General features: G+C 46.1%; 1 protein-coding gene across 15 annotated transcripts in view; it reads left to right on the top strand.

Moving 5' to 3' along the window:
- LOC147031123 (Na(+)/H(+) exchange regulatory cofactor NHE-RF3-like) overlaps window positions 1-20,711 on the top strand; it is a 36,344-nt gene that overhangs the window by 9,430 nt on the left and 6,203 nt on the right. For all 15 annotated transcript variants that reach the window (XM_085875878.1, XM_085875877.1, XM_085875890.1 and 12 more), the window contains 3 exons: window positions 6,755-6,953; window positions 15,606-15,802; window positions 19,255-19,455. In XM_085875878.1, coding sequence (XP_085732004.1) covers window positions 6,755-6,953; window positions 15,606-15,802; window positions 19,255-19,455 — 597 coding nt within the window. The remainder of the gene's footprint in view (window positions 1-6,754; window positions 6,954-15,605; window positions 15,803-19,254; window positions 19,456-20,711) is intronic.

The following is a 20,711-nucleotide window of genomic DNA, read 5'->3' as shown; positions in this document are numbered from 1 at the left end:
TCTTTCCATAATCAAAATGTCCACCTGGTTCACTTCGACTATTGTGACTCCTGCGTGCAGTGTGATTATGGCTTCATTGTTGCGTCATTCCCTTTCATGAGCAATGTCCACCATCTACCTGGCTCTTTTCAACTCCACATGCAATTTCTCCTTTTCCACTTGCAAGACATCCAATGCCTCCTCGTCCGATTCTGCTTGACTCTTCAGAGGCTATTTATACATGTGCAACAACTTAAAAAAAAAAAAATTGACGGCACCACCAATCGGTATAGCTTCCCCAGAGCTGAGGCTCAGGTCTGACATTATGACGAAGGAGTAGTCTTCAAGGACGACAGGCATCGTACATGGCCAGTGTTGGGCAATGTCTCAGGAGGTGTTAGTTACCATAGTTTCATCTTTGAAAACGACGTCGTCTCACCAACTCCTTAATTGCAGTCACGTGATGTCCCCTCCACCTTTTGGGAGCATTTTTAACACCAGGCACATGCGACCTACAAAATATTGGATGAAGATCACTCAGTTGGAACGTCTGAGTCATGCCAACTAACCTGCGAACTCCTCATTGGTCGTGCTTTTAATTTTGAATATGGATCTTCCAAACTTCAAGCATTAATTTTATTGTGAACAACATTTCAGTTTGAAATATTTTCATATTGATTATGGAGGAATCAATGACATCATGGATCTAATTATCCCAATCAGCATCCACGGTTGCTTAGCAACCCGTCGGGCTACGGAGTTATCCATGGTCATCGTGGCAGCGGACCCGAGTAAATACCACGTTTGCCAAGCCCATAATATTTGGTGTCAGGAGTGGGATCTTTCAAACCTTCTGACTCCGGAACATCAGGAGTCAGGATTGTGCAAATTCAAAATTGTAACAGTGGGTGTAACAAAAAGTGATGAGGGTGCAAATTTTAGTAAAATAACTAAACAGCTTTGTCGGACCAAGGCGAGCAGGTTCAGGTGGGTTTGATTGAGGAAATGAAAAAATCTGTGCCCGCAGCAGTCAATGGCCCCCAACCTGATCTGCCAGGAAACTCAGTGCCCTGGGATGTAATGCTGCAGGACAGCAGGTTGGCAACCATTTTTACCCCAGAAGAAAACTGAAGGGTCAAGGGGATGTTAAACAAGATGATGACCATGATGGGCAGGCATCAGGCTAATATGGCAGGCATTCTGGAAAGGCTGGACAGACCACAGGCTGATCAGGCTGGGATGCTGGCAAAAATAAAGGCTGGGCTGGCAAACACTGGCAGTGCATTGGGACATGAGGAGTGGGCCATGAAGAAAAATAATGTGGCATGCGTGCAGGGTATGCAGTAAGTGATGGCGACCGGTGATGCCAGCGGTAAAGCAGAGGGAGCACCAGGAACAGTGCCATTACAGGTGATCCTGAAGACAAACCCAGATTCCTTCGTTCCATTGGGACCACACTTTGTGCAGAGCGTTGGTGCTGCCAAAGCAGATTCCTTGGCTATTGGACACAATCCTGGATGGGTCGCCACTCCGACACAGGATACCAGCAAGCTGGCACTCATTTTGCCGACCTCAGAAGGATGACAGGCAGAGTCAACCCCACCTGGTATTAATTCAACAGCCGAGTGGGATTTGAACTCAGGATCAGAGGATCCCAAGCCCACCACCCTTACCATTGAGCCATCACCAGGCATGAACCCAGATTGCGATATATAATATACATATATATATATATATATATATATATATATATATATATATATATATATATATATATATATATATATATATATATATATATATATATATATATATATATATATATATATATATATATACATATATATATATTGATTTAAAACAAATAGTGGGAGTCAAACCATAAAGGAAGTGATAGCCTGGGCTTGTAAGTTAAAGGGAGTGATAAGCCAGGCTTTGAAGCTGGAAATTGGAGCACATAGTGAAAAATTTGTGCAGGGTGCACGTGACCCTACAGGAATTCACATCCGTGCAATGGGAGCCAGTGGTGTTTCCTGATCATGAAGTGGAGCCAGCATTTGCCGCTGAGAAAAGGTGCGTGGACACATACCCTAATGGTGCGAATGGGGTGCGCGGGGTGTTTAAGGAAACTCTCCACAGGGGTGGTGTTTTATGTGTGTGGGGTGCAAGTCCTGCAGGTGCGCTGGCCGAACTCGCACCAGGCTGATGCTACGGGTCCGGGTAGTGGAGATGGTGTGCCTGTTTCGCAAGCCTTGTGCTTTGGCATGCGGTGAGCGGATGTGCTGCGTGGTCGAAGCTCCCCAGTGCATCCTGCCTGGCACTGGCATGGGAGAAGGTGAGGGTGCAGGCAAGAAGGAGCTGCCGTCCACACTCGTGTCTGCAGCACAGACGTGTGTGGTGAAAATCGAACCACCCGTTGGTGAGGCATGCGCTTTTGCGCACATTGAGCCACCGCTATGGCTGTATGGGACATCAGGGCTGTGTGCTCCATACAGGCCGGCATGAGTGCATGCACGTGTCGTGCCGGTCTGCATGGGCGCAATCAGAAGGGATCGCAAGGAGGAAGAAGGAACGTGTCTGGGGGAGCTGTCAGAGACAGACGGTGTAGTTTTAAATTTAACACAGCTTCCCCATAGTGTCATTGGTTTGAGTTTGTTTTGGGATGAGCCAATCAGAGGGGTGCATATGGTGCTGCTTGTGAGAGCATGCATGCAGGCTGCCATTTGCATCAATAGATAAGGTGGTTTAAAAAAGGGATGGATTGTTGGTGGATTAGACACACATAATAATCTAAAACACACCTAAATCAAGAGTCCAAAATGCTCATCACCAATGGACACAAGGGGTCGGTTGGAAAGTTTTCATCAATGCCGCTGATCTGAATCAGCAGTGGTCGAGTGAGAAGCAGAAAGATGATGTTCATGACTTCATGCCAATATGTTTCAGTCCTCGCGTCTCCAGCTCTGCTCAACATCCACCTCCGTGCTTATGATCAGCAAAAGCTCACAGTGCTAGCCCCCAAACTGTTCCTGTATTGAGGATATTGGAAGCGGAAAATGGGGAGTCGTTACACCGGGAATATACAGACTAACCTGACAACACATTTCTCCCCTCAATCCCCTGGACAAAAAGGCAAAGGTCTACCTCCCACTAATGAAATAACTCATTCTGGGGAATTCTTCATGTATGTGAATGCTCTCCACTGGGGCGCATTTCCAAAACTTTAACAATATATTGTCGCATCCAAGTATCCATAAGCACAGAATTACTCAGAGCTGGGACCTTGTGGCCAAAGAGATGGTCCAAGCGATCTTGCAAGGCACTGCGTTCAATACTACTTCACTTTTACCATTCCCCAAGATCACCCAAATGATCCAAAAAAAAAAAAACATGGAAAGCAGATAGCTGAAACACGCTCTTACCGTTTAAAGGATATATTTTTTTTACCATGAAAAGCACAGGGAAGAGGGTCGACAAGACAGAACAAATCAAACGAGTCAAAAATACACCAAAAGTAGAAAGGGATACGCAAACTTATACACAATGGATAAATATAACATAACCCACTAGGTGCCACTATGACACTTGCAGAACAAACAACAATGCAGGTGGGACTTCCCTTTTCTCTCTGGTGCACTGGTGTGGATGCAAGAATTGATGATGTCCAGAAGAAGTGAAATGGCCACAAGCAGGGCCAGCGATGAGTAGGCCTTCGACTTGGCCACATGGTCCCCTTTTGTCCTTTTACCTCCAGGTCCTCCAAAACACAGGGTGATCCAACTTGGGTTGAACTCACATGAGGCTTATCTTCCAAGTGAGGTCCCCGTCGTCCTTGCACACCAGTTTCTTTTGGTGGACTCTCCAGTCTTCACTCACGTGCACACTCGTGACTCCCTCGTGTACTCGCTCTCTTGCATGGGGCTCACTCACTCTTGCCCTCACAAGCCTCCCTCTCCTTGTCCTCTCACATGGATTCCCTGTTCCAAACTCTGTTGTCTTCTTTCCTGCACACCAGTCGCCGGGGGTGCCCAAACGGGCATGTGGGACCGATGCGACCCTCATCCAGTCGCCGGAACATGGCCCGGGAGTTCGGTGCAAGGAGATTCATGTTGCGGTGTTTGGTGCAAGGCAATTCTGAAGCTTGGCCATGTCACGCCGGATGTGCGAATGGGACCACTTCCGGCCATAGGAGCCCGGCAGAGCATGGCCGGGGCCCAATAGGAGTGCACGATTCGGGTGATGACACGTCGCTTCGGGTCATCACACCACCCTACACCAAGGGGCTTATAAAAGATGGATCGCATCCGCCCTCTCTCTCAATCTCTGCATTCATCTGCTGCCTCCACATGCTGGCTCCACCCACTCCACCCACCTTCTCACCTGCTGACTCCGCCTGTCTCACCTGCTGGCGTCCACCCGCTTGTCCGCTTTACTCGCCTGCTGACTCCATCTACCACTCCACCCGCCTTCCTCGCCTGCTGACTCCGCCTGTCTCACCTGCTGGTGTCCGCTCACTTGGCCGCCTTCCTTGTCTGCCTGCTCCGTCCACTCTGGACCAGTGCAGAGCACACGCTCCCATGAGTCTCAACACAGTAATTGGCAGGAGATAACGCTCCGACTCTCAAGGTGGGATCGCTCAGCGGAGCGTCCCCCAAAGTGTATTGGGTAGCGTGGTCGGCTGAACGTGCAAGGTATTGCGAGGCCGTTAGTCCTCATCTCCTCTTCTTCCTTCTGATTATCTCATCTTCATCGCGCGTGTGTGTGTGTGTGTGTGTGTGTGTGTGTGTGTGTGTGTGTGTGTGTGTGTGTGTGTGTGTGTGTGTGTGTGTGTGTGTGTGTGTGTGTGTGTGTGTGTGTGTGTGATGGCGCCTGTCCTCGCTTAGTTAAGAATGTAGAAGATATAACGGGATAAGTCTGCCCTGTGTCTGCTTTAGTAAGTTGCTTGCTTTTTGTCGCACCCCACAAATTTCTAGCTATCCCTTCTGTACATAACAATAAACCCATTTACTGTGCCTGTAATCTCTGTTTTCTGTCAAGGGTCTGCAATCTATAGGTACATACCTTTCATTTGATTACATACCAGGTACATACCTTTCATTTGATTACATACCAGGTACATACCTTTCATTTGATTGGACATCTGTAGGTACATACCTTTCCTTGCCTGATTGTTAATAAATGCTTGTGTAGAAATGTTCCCAGCTCATTTTTGTCTTTTCCTTCATTGGTCCAGCATGGTTCATATTCTAGCCTAGCCGGGATGTTATCTCCCAACGATCCATTCTTCTAGCCGGTACGTCCCTTGGCAGTTACGCTCGGCTGCATCTGATCCGGGAAGGTGTCCCGGTTTGGACAAGGCGTACCGAGGGCGGCGTGTCCCCCGGTAATTAGGTCACATGACCGTTTTAGGTAACTGGTTAACATTAGACGGAGGCCCCCGAAGTCACGTGGTTCAGTTGTTGGCGTTCACGGTCGATTAGTGACCCGCCGCGTCACGGAGTTATCCGTGTGCGACGGCCTGCGATTCCCGAGAGTCTGGTGGGAACCAGAGGTCGCCTTTCCCCCCTCGTGGTCTTCTCGCCCCGACCCCGGGTCCGCAACAATATATATATATATATATATATATATATATATATATATATATATATATATATATATATATATATATATATATAAATAATAAATGTGTTAAAACCCATCAGTCCATCAAGTTTTTTTATTTTTTTTTTATTTTTTTGTACTTTGAACATGAAAATGCATAAGATAATGTGCATGTGTATGACTAATTTGTTTAAAGAAGAAAAAGAGCAATCAGAGATTGAAGACCCTTGACAGAACTTGTTTTGTGTGGTGTGTTGTCTGGTGTTTGTGTAGTTTTGTGTGCTATTTATGTGCAGGTGTATCACATAATTAATAAGAGACATAATTATAACTGCCACTTCATAATTGCTGGCAGTGATGACTGGGTACCAAGATGTCCTCCTTTGATGCAATCCTGCTTTGATCGGACATCTATAGGTACACAAGACCAAATAGGTACAGTCCTGCATTGGAGTCATCAGAAGGAACCCTTAAAAGCCAAAAGCAAAGATGAAGTCACCAGGGGAAACCTGATCAAAACACGAAAGTTCTGTGCAGACAAACACACACATGAAAAATCACTCGGTGATGCTTGGCTAAATGGAACGGGCTGTCAAGAGAGCACATACCTCCGCAAGGCTGAACAGTTTACATTTTGTATCCCACTGATGGGTCGGATCTGAATCCGGACCTTAACCAAAATCAAATCTGCTTGTCTTCGTTACTGAACCAACTCGTCCTCCTTTTTTTGTCTTAACTCGTCCACAACTTTTTGAGATATCATGCTTTTTAAATTTTATCTCGTTAACATAGTTTTTGGCGCCATCTCTGCAATCTCCCCAATCACTGAAAAAAATTCTCGTATCTGGATTTGAATCTTCACCAAAATTGAACCAATTGGTCCTCGTCACACACCCAACCTGTCCACATAGTTTCTGAGGAATCCATCCATAACCTTTTGAGATATTGTGCTATATGTCGTTTTTGGCGATGTCCCTCCCGTTGGTGTTCAGAAGAACCGAATCCAGATACGTAGTCCATTCACTGGTAGTGACCCGTCAGGGTCCTTCTGATTATCACTTTCGCTTTTTGATGAAAATGTTCTTGTTAAACCTTCCGTTTTATTTGGTGTTGTTTTTTTTTCACAAATTGATATTTTTGGTCTTGATAGCAAAGTACTTTGTTCTTCTTGCAGATCGAACTTTCTGGTTCTGCAATTTCTCTCTTGGTCGTAGACGATAAAACTGCGTCACATCTCCACCGACGTGGGTGTCCTGTGGAGGTTAAAGATGCAAAGGTCATGGGCGACCCACCCTACGGTCCACGTTCCTGCTTCCTGGTCCGTGGGAAGAATGGTTTTGGGTTCAATCTCAGGCTGGAGAAAGAACGACCAGGTGAGGCCTGACTTTCACAAACATGATTGCTGCTTTTATTTAATTACTAGCAAATACCACCTGTCACTTCGCAGATTGGAATACTAGATCGGGGTGGGGGAGAGAGAAGGGGAAGAGTGAGGAAGGGTGGGGGAGCGAGGAGGGAGAGTGAGCAGGGGCGGGGAAGGGAAGGCAGTGTGAGGTGAGAGGAAGGGAAGGCAGACGTGCGGTGGAGCATTAATTACGATTCATACCGTCTCATCAAAATGCTTCTGCATGGAATACCAGTGAAGATGGAAACAAAGTAATGTCTGAAATCCATTTTGTACCGGTCATACGATAAATACTGCCCAGACATGTCCAGAGACAAACAGAGCCTGCAAACAAACACTGCCCAGACACTTCCGGAGAAAACTCCCATCCGGACGCGTTCAGAGAAAATCACTGCCCAGACTGATCTGGACCCAAGCTGTCCGGAGACAAAGACAATCTAGACACTTCTGGAGACGAACTCTCTGAATACCAAAACTTTGTTTGCTTCTAAACCTTGTGTCCCAAACCCATCACTTTCTGTACCCACCTTACCCAGTCACACCCAAATGTTCCTGGACTCTGTGTCCTTTTCTCCTGACAAGGTGGGGAGTTTACTGTCAAACCTCAACTCAGATTCTGTAACCGGTCGAGATAGCATCAGCCCAAGTGTCCTAAAAACCTGCTCTGCTGCTTTTGCTCACCCTCTGTTTTATTCACCCTCTCATTTACTAAAGGTCATCTGCCTTCTGCTGGGAAATCAGCAAACATGACCACTCTGCAGAAAAATGTGCAAAAACTGATTACATACAAAAAAAAAATGTGCATTACCCTGCAAATAAAGACCAATCATCCTGCTCCCAATTATCAGCAAGGTCATGGAATCCATCCTCACTTCCAACATCAAATACTTCCTCTTCTCCAATGGCTTGATTTCCAAACATCAATTTGGATTTAGACCAGGCCACCCTACCCTGGACATGCTGCTTCTTCTCCCAACAATGGATGGAGGTCCTCAATGCCAAACATGAGATCAGAGCCATCTCCCAAGACATATCGCAAACTTTCAACATGGTCTGGCATCCCACACTGCTCACCAAACTCTCTTCCTATGGTATCCAAGGCAATCTCCACTCTTGGCTCACAGACTTCTTCTCCTGTCGCAGTCAATGTGTGGCTCTTAATGGAATTCTCTCATCTCCTCTACCTGTCCAGGCAGGAGTTCCTCAAGGCAGTGTTCTAGGTCCTGTTTTTTTTTTGCTTTTCATCAATAATCTTTCAGATTCTCTGGAAAATCCTCTCTATCTCTTTGCCGATGACTCCACCATCTGCCATACCATCTCTCATCCCCCTGAACGGCAGGCAGCAGCTTCTTCACTTTCTGCAGACCTGGATAAAATCACAAGCTGGTCAAACACTTGGAATATGTCCTTCAATCCTGACGAATCTCGCATCCTCATCATGTCTCTCCAAAAGGACCGTCTGGATCCCCCCACCCCCACCCCCACCTACTTTCTCAACAATCCCCTTCAAGTCCTTTCATTCAAGCTTTTGTGTCTCACTACCTGTGACTATCTTTCCTGGGAAAGCGACATCTCCAAGCTGGCCTCCAAAGCCAGTCACCGACTGGGCATCCTATGTCATGCAAAGTCCTTCCTTGGCACACCTGAGCTTCTAACCACTGAGAAAGCTTTCATTCGCAGTCTAATGGAGTACTGCTCCCCCCTCCCCCCCCCCCCCGGGGTGGTTATCCTGCCTCACACTGAGCTCGACTTCACACTGTTGAAACCAAGGCATTTAGGATCATTGGTATCTCCTGCGATGAAGCTGAGTCTTTGGGTCTCTCACTCTCTCACTGGAGCAACAGGGCGTAGTGGCGTGCGCCTGTAATCTGGCTACTCGGAGGCTTGGGTTGGAGGATCGCTTGAGGACGGGAGCTCTGTGCTGGGCCATGCTATGAGAGGGTGCAGGGTAGCCCGGAATCATGGCGAAACCCAATCCTAATCCCTGTGTCGTAAGAGGCGACCAGGGTTGCGTCAAGAAGGGCATCCGGCGTAAAAACCTATGCCAAATGAGTATGCTGATCATAACGGATGATCCGCTGTGGCGACCCCTAACGGGAGCAGCTGAAAGACGAACAACAACTCTCTCACTGGAGGCAGGTCGGTGGTCTTTTTGTCTTCTTCCATCTCCTCTGGCCTTGCCCTCCCCTCTCCCTCTGTCTGTGATCTGTCCCCCCCCCGATATTTCCTCAAGGTGCTCAAGGTCTGCCAAAAAAACCCCTTTTGGTGAAACAGCCAAAATCAAGAAGCACTGCTCAGTGCTCACCTTCACTCTTTCATTCCTTTCTTTTCCTGCCTCTGGAACAAACTCCCACACTCTTTTCAATCCCACTCCTCTCTCCAGGTTTTCAAAATAGCCGTTCACCACCATCTCATGTCTACCCCCATCCAAAATATTGCTCTTTACTACCCCCGTTAATCCACCCCAAACCCACCTCATTCAAATACACTGATTTCCTTCCTGAAAGTCCCTGTAGTACCATCATGTTTACCTCGTGTACCCCACCCCATCCCTCTCCCTTCCAGAGATCTCTTATTTTCTTTGTTCCCCAATATTTTGTGCTTCCCTTGCCCACCCATCTTGTCTCTTGCTTGTTGTATTATATGTTTCTGTGTGTTAGCTCTTACACGAGCCTCGACATGGTATCCATTAAAAGAAAAAAGAAAAACCCGTCCATACACAAACACTGCCCAGACAGGTCTGGAGACAAACAAACAAACAATGCCTGAATGGGGAGAGAGGGGTGAGAGAGGGGAGAGAGAGGGGATAGAGAGGGGAGAGAGAGAGGGAAAATGTTATGCTTATTATTAAAAAAACAACACTGTATTGGTGCTTGTCCGATATCGCTAATTCTTCAGGAATCGGCAGGTTGGAGTCGGTGTGATTACCAACTTCAGAACGTACTGTTTACAACCCAAAAATCGTGAGTGGCTTTCACCCTTGTTTTGGGGGAATTTCAAGAAACAAATTATAAAAACAACGTCGCATTATAGACGTTCCAGAGAGATGGGTACGAAAATTGATCTTTAAAAACAGCTGTCCAATCAGATTTAGAAACAGATGGCAATCGTCATGTGACAGGTGGAAAAAGATTTGGTTCTGTAATTTCGAAAAAAACACATGAATACGGCAAATGGCTCGGAAATCGGGTGTTATTAAATACATTTTCCTTTGACACTCACAAAAAAAAACATACAACCTTTGTAAATCATGTACCTCCACCTTATAGCACTTGCCGACTGCACATCCTGATCGGGACATGAACTGTACCACTGTTGACTGTTGGGCACTCGGCAAGTGGCTTAAGCACTAAAGCAAGCACTCCAATTAAATGATTGAAAAGGAACGGTTGGGCCAGGCTGTGGCTGCATACCATATAGGAACCCTTTAACATTAAAGCTGGTCTTCACCACACACCGCAATAAATGAAATGAATCCTTTCAAATAATGGCTTTATCCACAAAAGAGTTGTTGTTTAACGGATAACAACACCTGGAGACATTGCAAAGTTTAATCGCCCGTGAAATAAACATTGCAGACAAATCAGCCATGTTGCCGACTCGTCTGTGCACCCGCCACGTGGAACATCAGTTCGAAGGTCTGCGCAAACGTTTTAACTTTATTTTAAAACGGCCGTTTTCCACCAGATTTGCTTTGATTCCCCCGTAGAGCACTTCGCAAACCCTCTGAGAATATCGACACACATCTGGCAGACGCAATGCATCGGCAGTCCCTCGGAGCAGTAAATGCCTTAAAATCATCGAGCTCAATGAAGCTCGTCAATTTGGGCACATTGCTAAATTTTTTGTTTACTCAATATATTTCTCCAAACAATAGAAAAAGATATGTTTAATGCTTTGGAAATTTCACTTTTTCTTATGTGTGCATGGAGAAGGAGCAAGCCTTGCTTGCTTAAAGTAAATGGGTATATCGGATGAGTTATAAGACGCGTTATTTCTTTAAATTAGCAGGTTTCATAACAGATTTCGACACTTATTTGGTCCGGACGATATCTGATCCTCAAAACCGAAAAGAATATTTCGATGATATACTTTAATTAGTCCATGAGAGTGGATTGTGGGAAACGTAGAGTAGATCTCCTAATTTGAAATCTATAGGACTTAGAAAAGTGATGTATCCAGCTATTCATAGATATGATGAACAGGCATTCGATATGAGTGAGGAAAGTGGAAAAAAAAAATTTTATTGTTAAGAAATCGTTGCGGCTTGTTCCAAGTCGAGGCATGGTTGAGCAGGCCAAAAAAGATGGCGACTTCAGACCCCAGCAAGGTTACTTGGGATACGCCTCAAGACTCCAGAGAGAGAGCGGGAGCCAAGGATGTGCCGGATGAAGAATATAATTAAATAAGGCCGTTTATGATCTTCAAAAGGGATGTTTTAATCAACCCAAACACCCAATTATCACCCTTGCACTTCCTTGGAGTTTTCTTGATATGCATGCAAAGTTTCAGGATGACAGGTTTCATGGTTTTGGAGTTATGGAGGAGACATACCGACACACACTCTGACATTTATTAGTATATTTTACTCGTTTTTTTTCTAATGCAGGATATAGGCTCATGGAGGAGTGGGGGAAAGCAATGTCTGCCAACAGTTTGGACACATCAAGCAAGGGAATGAACTAACAGGGGGGGGGGGGAGGGAGAAAATGGTAATGGTAACCTGCAAGTCAGAGGGTTGGGTGAGATGGGGTTAATGAGGGTAGAAAAAGAAATCACAGCTGGGGTTGTGGGATGACTTGAGGTGGTGGTGCACCGCTTGCTTGAAGCCCTGGAGGGGAAGAGGTGGATTTAACCATCACCAGAAGGTGGTTCCACAAGCAGGAGAAAAGGAGAACAAAAGAGTAGAGTTGCACAGTATTGCCCACACTTTTGGAAGTTTAACCAGGAAGGGGTTAATCACAATAACCTGAAAAAGGGAGTGCTTGGGAATGGGGTCATTTTGGGCAGAAGAGGTCATGATTCTGGATGTGGGATTACCTGAGGTTGCGGTGAACAGCTGTCTTGAAGCCCTGGAGGGAAGATGGTATTTAACAGATTGGGGAGGTTGGTTCCACAGTGAGAAAAAAAAAAAAGAGGACAAATGAGTGGAGGTGAGTAGTGAGCCTGGATTTTGGGCGTTTAACAAGAAGAGGGCTATTGGCAGACAGTGTGTGTGTGTGTGTGTGTGTGTGTGTGTGTGTGTGTGTGTGTGTGTGTGTGTGTGTGTGTGTGTGTGTGTGTGTGTGTGTGTGTGTGTGTGTGTGTGTGTGTGTGTGTGTGTGTGTGTGTGTGTGTGTGTGTGTGTCCTGTGGATACCTGGGAGAGACAGAGCCCAAAGAGGGCAGAAGTTGCAACATCAAAAAGGAGGTGGTAGAATACAAAGAGGCCAAACCTGTCTGCGATGCAAAAGTAACAGGGCTAAACACACAGCTTCAGCACAAGAGATATTCTTATCTCAAGAACTTATCCAACCAAGATATTCTAGTTTTGTACTATATTAATTAATTTCCCGAAATTTGTAGAATTTCTTTTTCATTTGGAAGTTGTAGGTGACGATGTGTAAATTAACGGTGGAAATGGTCTGATTTAATGTCATTTTATTCCATGCTTAAGCCTGGTGTTGGCTTAGTGGTTAGGGTGGCTGACTTGGGATCTTAGGGTCCTGAGTTGAAGCCCCGTCAGCCACTGAATTAACACCAGGTGGGGTTGACTCAGCCTGTCGTGCTTCCGAGGTCGGTGAAATGAGTGCCGGTGAACTGGGAATGGGGGAATCGCATCAGTGTTGCCCATAGTGCTATTATATGTCTGTTATAAATACAATGTCTGGTTCTGGGCCCACAAGAGAATTTCTTTTCAATTTTTTTTTTCAACACACAGCGCATGAGCGAGAGGCACCGTTGGCATTTGTACGTCATTTTGAAAGTCCCGTGTTGGAAGCAGGTTAATATGCTTGTAGTTAAGAGGATTAGAGTTTGCACCGTGTTTGTGTGTGGCAGTGATGTTTGCTAACTTCCAGGCAGACAGAAACTGACCCATAGATAATGATGGGGTGGAAAGATCAGAAAAAGGATGAGCAAGAACAGCAGAGGGAGGTTTTGGACCCATGCACTATGCCGTTTGGGCCTGCCACAGAATCGGACACCAGGTTTGCTGGAAACCTCTCCACCTTCAAGTGAGAAAAACATTATCCAGGAGCAGTTGGGTAGAAGAGGGTAGGGTAGGTATAGGTTGTCAGAAGTTGGATTCACAAGAAAAGGAGGAAACACAGAATTGAAGCATTTGGCCTACTCACGAGCAAAGTTTGTTGTGGTGCCATTTGAAGTACGGGAAGGGATGGAGGAGGAGCACACACACACCAAAGACAGACTTGACAAGGTACCACCAAGTCCTTGAAGGAGACAGGTTTGAGACGCAGCCTTGGAGGTTGGCCAGATGTTGTTTTCTGGCTTTCCTGAGAGTGGACACACATCTGTTCTGGGTTTTGTGGAATGATATGAGGTTGTCTTCGGTTGGACTTTCCTTCTGGGAAGAGAAGGCAAGTTGCTTGTCGGCAACCGCCTCACCGCTTAATTCTGTGTTACAAAGGTGAGAGGTAGTTATGATAACTGCAGACAAGATGGTATCATCTGTATATAAGGGAAGGATTACCAGGCAGTATTACAATCAGGAGAGGTGGAGATGAAGTACCAGTCTTGACATGAGTGTGCAGCTTGAGTGAACTGCCACGCTACGTCGCTGAAGCAGCTCTCTGACAACATCCAGAGAGATGTTTATTCTCACAAGCACCTATTGATCAGATGAACCTATTGGAGCAGAAGACATTAGTAAGAATATTCACCATAACCAAGTCCGGAAGGGAGGAGGTGCCATTGTGAGAAATCCAGGTTGGAGAGTTCACTGATTGGGTGAGGCCGATGGAGTCACAGAAACGAGTTTCAGCAATGCCGTGGGTGGTTGAAGAGGTACCAACCAACACTCAGTCAATTGGCATGGTGATAGTTTAAGTCGATGCATATGAGGAAGAGAGAGTTGGGATGGGTAGTTATGAGATGGTCCATGTTGGCAGAGGGCGAGACGTAAATTGGGTCATCCCTGTTCAGAGGAAGTTACAGCACGCAGACAAACAGGAGGTGGTTGCGGAGGGGAAAGTGAAGCCAAATGTACTGTTGGGGGTAAGGAGGTGCAAGTGCAGTACACAGGCAATGGGAAATGTTGTACTTGACTTAAAGTGCCACTCTGCCACTGGAACAAAGTTCACACCTGTCGATCCAGAAAACACAATCCCCAGGGAGAGACATTAAGGAATCTGGGACACACTGTTGGAGGAAGGATTCTGTGAGGCAGGTGTCAGGTTTATCAGTGGAAGCTTGGATTGAGAGATTTGTCAAATTGGAGCGAAGACCTTGGATGATGGAGATCCATAGAGTTAGGGATGGGGGAGGAGGGGCTGTTGGAAATGGAGTGGGAAAGAGGGAAGGAGGTGGAATGGGGCTTGGATGAGTAGAGAGAGGAAGGCTGGATGTTGTGGAAGCGGAGGGGGGCTGGCATGGAGTGGAGTGACACAGAATTGGAGGACACTGGACAGGGATGGGGGTGGGGGGAGCCTGGAGCGGGTGTAAGGGAACCCAAATGTGAGGATGACATGGGGGACGGTACTGACGCGAGTGAGTTTGTCACCGTTGTCCTGTACACATTTGCATTTCATAATATTTCAAGACTGAACGACAATTTACAGACATCAGGATTGGGATTGCGATGATGATTAAAGGCATGAAGAAAACTCTGTCGTCTAAACGAACACTAAGGTGGATGAGGCACGAGCTTGCAAGCAAAAAGGAAGGGGAGAAGCGAAAGCAGCATGGCAGAAAGGTATTTGGAAGTTCGTACTGTTTGTAGGTAGATTGAACGTTTTTGTCGTTTAAATTGATGGAGTGAGAGGGGAGGAGGAAGGTTTGGGACTGAATGAATTAAGAAATGAGTTGATGATGAATGACTCTATTATTTTGGGGAAGGGTTTTATGAAGGTAACGTTTAGCAAGACGTGGGTGAGGAGGCAGGGCCCGTCGAACGCCTGGTCAACAGGAAGTGAGATCGACAAATGAATCGTTTGGCAAATCAAGTTTTTGTTTTGTCCTTTTTTTTTTTTAATTTCCAAGCAGAAGGTGTTGACGTATCTCCCAAATTTGCAACCCATCAGAATTGATCCCAGGGTAGGTTCTGGAGTATCCCAGGGTAGGTTCTGGAGTATCCCAGGGTAGGTTCTGGAGTACCCCCCACATTGGGGTGTTCGGTATTTGGATTGAGGTTGCACTTGCAATTGGGGTTCGGGCTGGGAGCCTTGGGGGTTAGGACTATTGGGTGGGGTAGCTTGTAATGTGGGTTGTTTCAACATTGACCCTGGGTTGGATTCTACAAGCTGTAGAATTGACCTGGGCATAATCTGGGTGAGGATAGATTTTGAGACCTTGCACAAAGCAATTTGATTTTTTTTTTTTGGATTGGGATGCACAGTCAGTCGGGTCATCTGAAAAAAAATTTTTTGCTCATCTTTGTATTTCGCAAACTTGCCTCCTTGAAGGACATTACATCCGAGCAATAGATCCAGACAGCAGTGCGGAGAAGGCAGGCCTGCAGGACGGTGATCGCTTGCTGGTCGTTTCTGGCGTCGCGACTGGGGCATTGAACCACGATGAAGTTGTGAACCTCATCTGCGCCGAGGGTGAGCAGGTTTCTTTCACCTTGCTGGACCCCGATTCTGATCAGTGGTACACAAAGGTGAGTAGAGTGACTACAGGACGATATGCGAGTTCATAAGAATCAACGGATGGATAGTTGATTTTGCTAAAATTATTTGCACGGTTAATATTTAGTTGTATTAAAAGAAAAAAAAAATTTAAGTAGAAAGTAGAGAACAAAGGGTAAGGCCTATTGTTGTTAATGTGTCATGCACATCGGCTCGTGGCGCCCGGCGCGACAATCCAGCATCGGCTTTGGTACGGTGGGTTGACTGTCAGATCGTTAGGTTTCATAGTGTTGCATGTTTTCTTTCTTTCTCCACATTATTCTTACTGTATACCTATTCTTCTTCTGGGACTGCGTCCTTCAATCCTGAGGTCTCTTGTTGAACTTGTTTTGCTGCATGTGCTTGTGAGCCATAAGACCAAGATGGAGGTTTTGTGCAACTTCGCTATGGCCTCTCTTCAAATGCAGATGAAAGGCTTTGACGGACGGTGCTGTGATCACTTCAAGGGGTCGGCCATCCCATGCTTTCACCGTCCTGGGGAAGAAGGAATGTTTCGTAATCGGTCCTTGATTGTGGAATCCGACAACCACATTGGGTGCACATGACTTGTTGGTCTTCCTCCAGGAGCGATGTTCAGTTTCCCATCAAAGGCGACCGGGTTGACGTAAATGTCGTACATCACCGCCAACCTGAGATTTTTCTCGACGTTGTTGAAGAGTTCTCCAGCCAAGTTTCTCTCGCATTGCTGACACGGTAGAGATGTTATGGTGGTGGTTTACTGTGCGTCATGGCTGTTCATATTTGTACAACTTCTCGTAGTTGCGTACATTTCTTAGTGCAAGTGTCCCACACTGCAGCTCCGTATCCTACCGGAGGTCTGACGAGGGCTCTGCGCACCTTTACCTTCAGGTCTGTAGAGTTGTTGCGCAATTTCCGATTCAGGAAAGCGAATGTGTTGTCAGCTTTCCAACATACATTTGTGACGTGTTTGGTCCATTTCGCATCAGAGCTTATTGTAATATGAACATGCATCATCAAGTATAGGAATCCAACATGGTGGTGTTCAGAGTGCACTGGTGTTCTACATCGGTCATTTTCTGGTAATTATGACAGCTTGGCACTTTTGGGTGTTCAGTTCCATCATCCAGTTTGCAGCCCATGCAGCCAACTCGAGGTCTCCTTATTTTTGGGTAATACCTTGCTCTGTTCGAATGGTCAGATTACGGCGTCATCCTCAAAGTCGTACTGCTGCTATCAAATCTATAGGCAGGTCGTTATGCAATACAGGAAGAGGCACGGTCCAAGGACTGATCCCTGTGGTATTCCACATCTAACCTCTACCTCGGTCAATTCAGACCCATCAACAACCTCATGTCATCTCCTGCCTTGGAAGACGGGGATCCATATGTTTTTGTGATCTCTTACTCTATGGTAATCAAGCTTCTGAAGTGGCCTCTTGTGGCCAACTTTATCAAAAGCCTTCCTGATCAAAAATCTTCCTTCTTACCCCCGCCACCGACAGTGGACGGAAGTTATGTTTTCACCCCTATTTGGCTGTGAACACGATATCTCAAAAAGTGAGGGACGGATTCGTATGGAACTTGGTGGATGAGTTGGGTCGTTGACAAGGACGAATTGATTCGATTTGGTTGAGGTTCAGATGCAGATCCGGCCTATAAGTGGGATACAAAACGTAAACGGTTCGGATCGTCGGGGGTATGTGCTCTACCGAGCTCCGTTCCAGTTCCTGCTGCTGTTATCGTTATCTCAGGCATGGGATAATAGGGGAAATTAGCAGGGAGGAGATCATATGGAACAAGTTTCGTTCATGAAGCCCTTCTTGAATTGCCGATCCAAGATGTTAGCTTTTTCAGCAAGGTCTGTCGCTGTCTTCCCCCCAAATTTGAGTCGAGTGATGACACTGCTGCCAGATTTGTTGAACCTGACAAATCTCCAAAACCTTTTCATGCGTTGCAGTTGTTTTGAGTTTTCATCCGGTGTGAAGATTGATTCCACGTCCTTCCATTATGCTTTTCTCATATCGGCCTGACGTTTCTCCTTTAGGATTTGCATCTGTTCTTCCGTGGCACACGGTATAGGAGCAACACCACTCCTTCTGAGTTTCTCACGCTTCTTACTGAGTCTGTCTTGCTTGTGAGTAAGTTGTCTTGTACTTTCATGACCCAAGGAAGGTTGCCTTTGTGGTGAGTCAGAATGTGGTCGTGTATGCCAGACTTGGAGACCAGTTCATCCCCTGATGTAGTCTGCAGCTTGGATATTGTGTCTTCAGCAACTTCCCGCATGCTCTCTGTGAAGCTCTCCCAGTCTGCTTTGCTGTACAGCAGGATCTTCCTTCATGCCTGATGTCTTCACGTTGGTTTCTCATCCTTCTCAACAAGAAGGCAGTCATGGTCGGAGCCTCTTGGTACCACTCACCTCATTCACCAGGGTTGGATTACTTACAATAATTATATCCAGCACTTTCTCCCATCTCGGCTCTCCTTCCGCTTGTGTGCGAGACCACGATCATCCAGAGGAGTGTGCCCAGTCTGTAATGCCGAGCAGGATATCCACAATCTCTCACCTTCATGTTTCTCCAGTCCCAACCAGGGAAATGGAAGTCACTTGGTGGGATCGAGTGTTCTGTGCATGTTGTTTCCCTTGGGGACATGGTTTCTTCGGCATGACCGAAGAGATGTCATCATGTGAAACCCCACATTGGTACTTTTGATGTCTTCTTAAGGCTTTTACAATCAAGTGCTCTGCTTCGCGGTATTGTTTGTAAAATAATGACGTTAATATAAATGTCCCTCCATCACAACCAGTACCTCTGATGTATCGGTGTCGTGCGAGGGAGCGAGAAAGCATGTAACTAACGCTGTACACAAGGAGGGGCTCATCCTTTATACTGTTGGGTTTTAACCCTCAGCCTCTGGAATGCTTGTCCAGTGTCCTCAACAATAAGCTGCCACTGCACTCCAGCTTTGTTCACTGCGGTCATTGAGGCTCATCGTCAAAGTTGAGTATGTTACGCAGGTTTGCAGCATCACGCGTGCAATTGATTACGAATAACGATTCCATACATGTCTGCAATTTATCTGTCCCATGCATCCGCCAACATCAAAGATGAGGATTTTGGTCTCCACACGGAGGTGTTTGAAGGTCTCCAGTTCAATATCGATTGATGGTAGACATGTAATCGGTCTGCAAAGACGAGTTTCGTTTCCACCTCCCTTGCTGACAAAGAAACCAAGCTGATGGATGATTTCACAAGTGTGTTCACGTTGACATCCGGAAACAGGTGATGACGGGACGATTTGTTATTATGAGGTCCATATGGACTTTTGTTCTTTGCACAGGTATTTGTAGAAAGATGTAATGTGGGAGGCTTGCCTAGAGGGCCTTCACTGATGATGCCTCACCTTTCTCATTCAACCTGTTCTTTACTGTGATCTCACTCTAATCCTGGCCTTCCTAACCACAGGTGGGTCTTTGTCCCCAATCTGCAAATGAGTTGAAAGCAAGTAGAAATGCTGTGAACAGCCATCGGCTTGACAAAATCTCTGGACCCCAACTCGAACCACCGCCCAGCCCTCCCCGTCTTTGCAAACTGAGTCGAGGCCCACACGGATTCGGCTTTCACCTGAATGGTATCCGCGGCATGCCCGGTCAATACATCAAAAAGGTGAGGCGTTGCCCCTGGAAGAGTCGAAATAGTAAGTCTGTTGGAAATTAATAAATAAATAGATTACTACATGGTAGAAAACTAGAGATGAAGAAGTGAGTGAAACGTTTTAAGCTTTAAATGAATTGTTGTCCCGGACACTGAAGTACGGCAGTCGTACAACTATACCGGTTGTGTCTCGATGAAGAATTTAACAAGTCTGCTTGTTCCCCACAAACGGGAGCTAATCTAATCGGCTTGTTCTTGTCACCAACACAAATCATCCATCAAATTGCATCCAAATCCGTCCATAATGTTTTGAGATAACAGGCTATATATTTATATTTTTTTGGCCCCACTCTCAATTGTGAAGAATCACTTTAAAAAAAAAAAAATATATATATATATTTAATCCTCGTATTCGGAATCAGGATCTTCACCAAAATCTTAACGCTTCGTCCTCGTGACACACCCAACCTGTCCACCAAGTTTCGGCCAAATCCGTCCATAACTTTTTGACATATCCTGCTCACAGACAGACAAACAGACAAGCCGGTCGGCGGCGATGGGTCGCCGAGCATGGAAACTATAACATTTCGAGCAAAATGGATGTCATATAGCGGATAGGGAATCACCTTAAGATTATGCATATCAAGTCTCATCCAGTTCCATCTACTGATAACTACTCGGTATCCATTTGAATGAAAAGTACCGAAAATGCGGTTTGAAATCGGAAATCCCCAAAGTTCGAGGGGGTGCTGTGGGCAAACAAAGATCTAAATCGAAAATCCGGCAAGATCGTTTGTGCACAATGTATTCCGGACGATGAGTGTGAATTTTCATGACCATCCGACCATAACCCTACGAGGAGTAACATTTGGCGCGAAGGCACCTCCAGCTCTCGCACATTATCAATTTTTGCACTATTGACCTTTGACCCCTGACCTAAGCGAAATCGGTCAATATGTCCTGAGGCAAAGTTGTAGTACTCATTGAGTACCATGAACCTGCAAAGTTTCATTCGTATCGATGCACTCACCTGGTCGCTCGGGGGCCTTCGATTTTCGCCAATTTTCGCGTATACCCTAATTGTAGGGGGCTCTGCGGGTAAAGTATTCCATATATTTGATAGAGCATCACCTGTAGATCATTCGTGCCAAATTTCATAACCCTACATGGGATAATGGCTTTCGGAATTGATTTCGCGTGAACGGTACCGATTTTGAAGGATTTTCGGTTGTTGCTGGGGAACCAAAGCGTCCCTAGCAACCATCACA

The sequence above is a fragment of the Eptatretus burgeri genome, chromosome 3 (assembly GCF_056783735.1).
Source record: "Eptatretus burgeri isolate ZD-2024b chromosome 3, Ebu_testis_v1, whole genome shotgun sequence".
In the NCBI taxonomy this organism is placed as follows: domain Eukaryota; kingdom Metazoa; phylum Chordata; class Myxini; order Myxiniformes; family Myxinidae; genus Eptatretus; species Eptatretus burgeri.
Note: the sequence above shows the minus strand (reverse complement) of the source record. Positions and strands in the feature narration are given on the sequence as shown.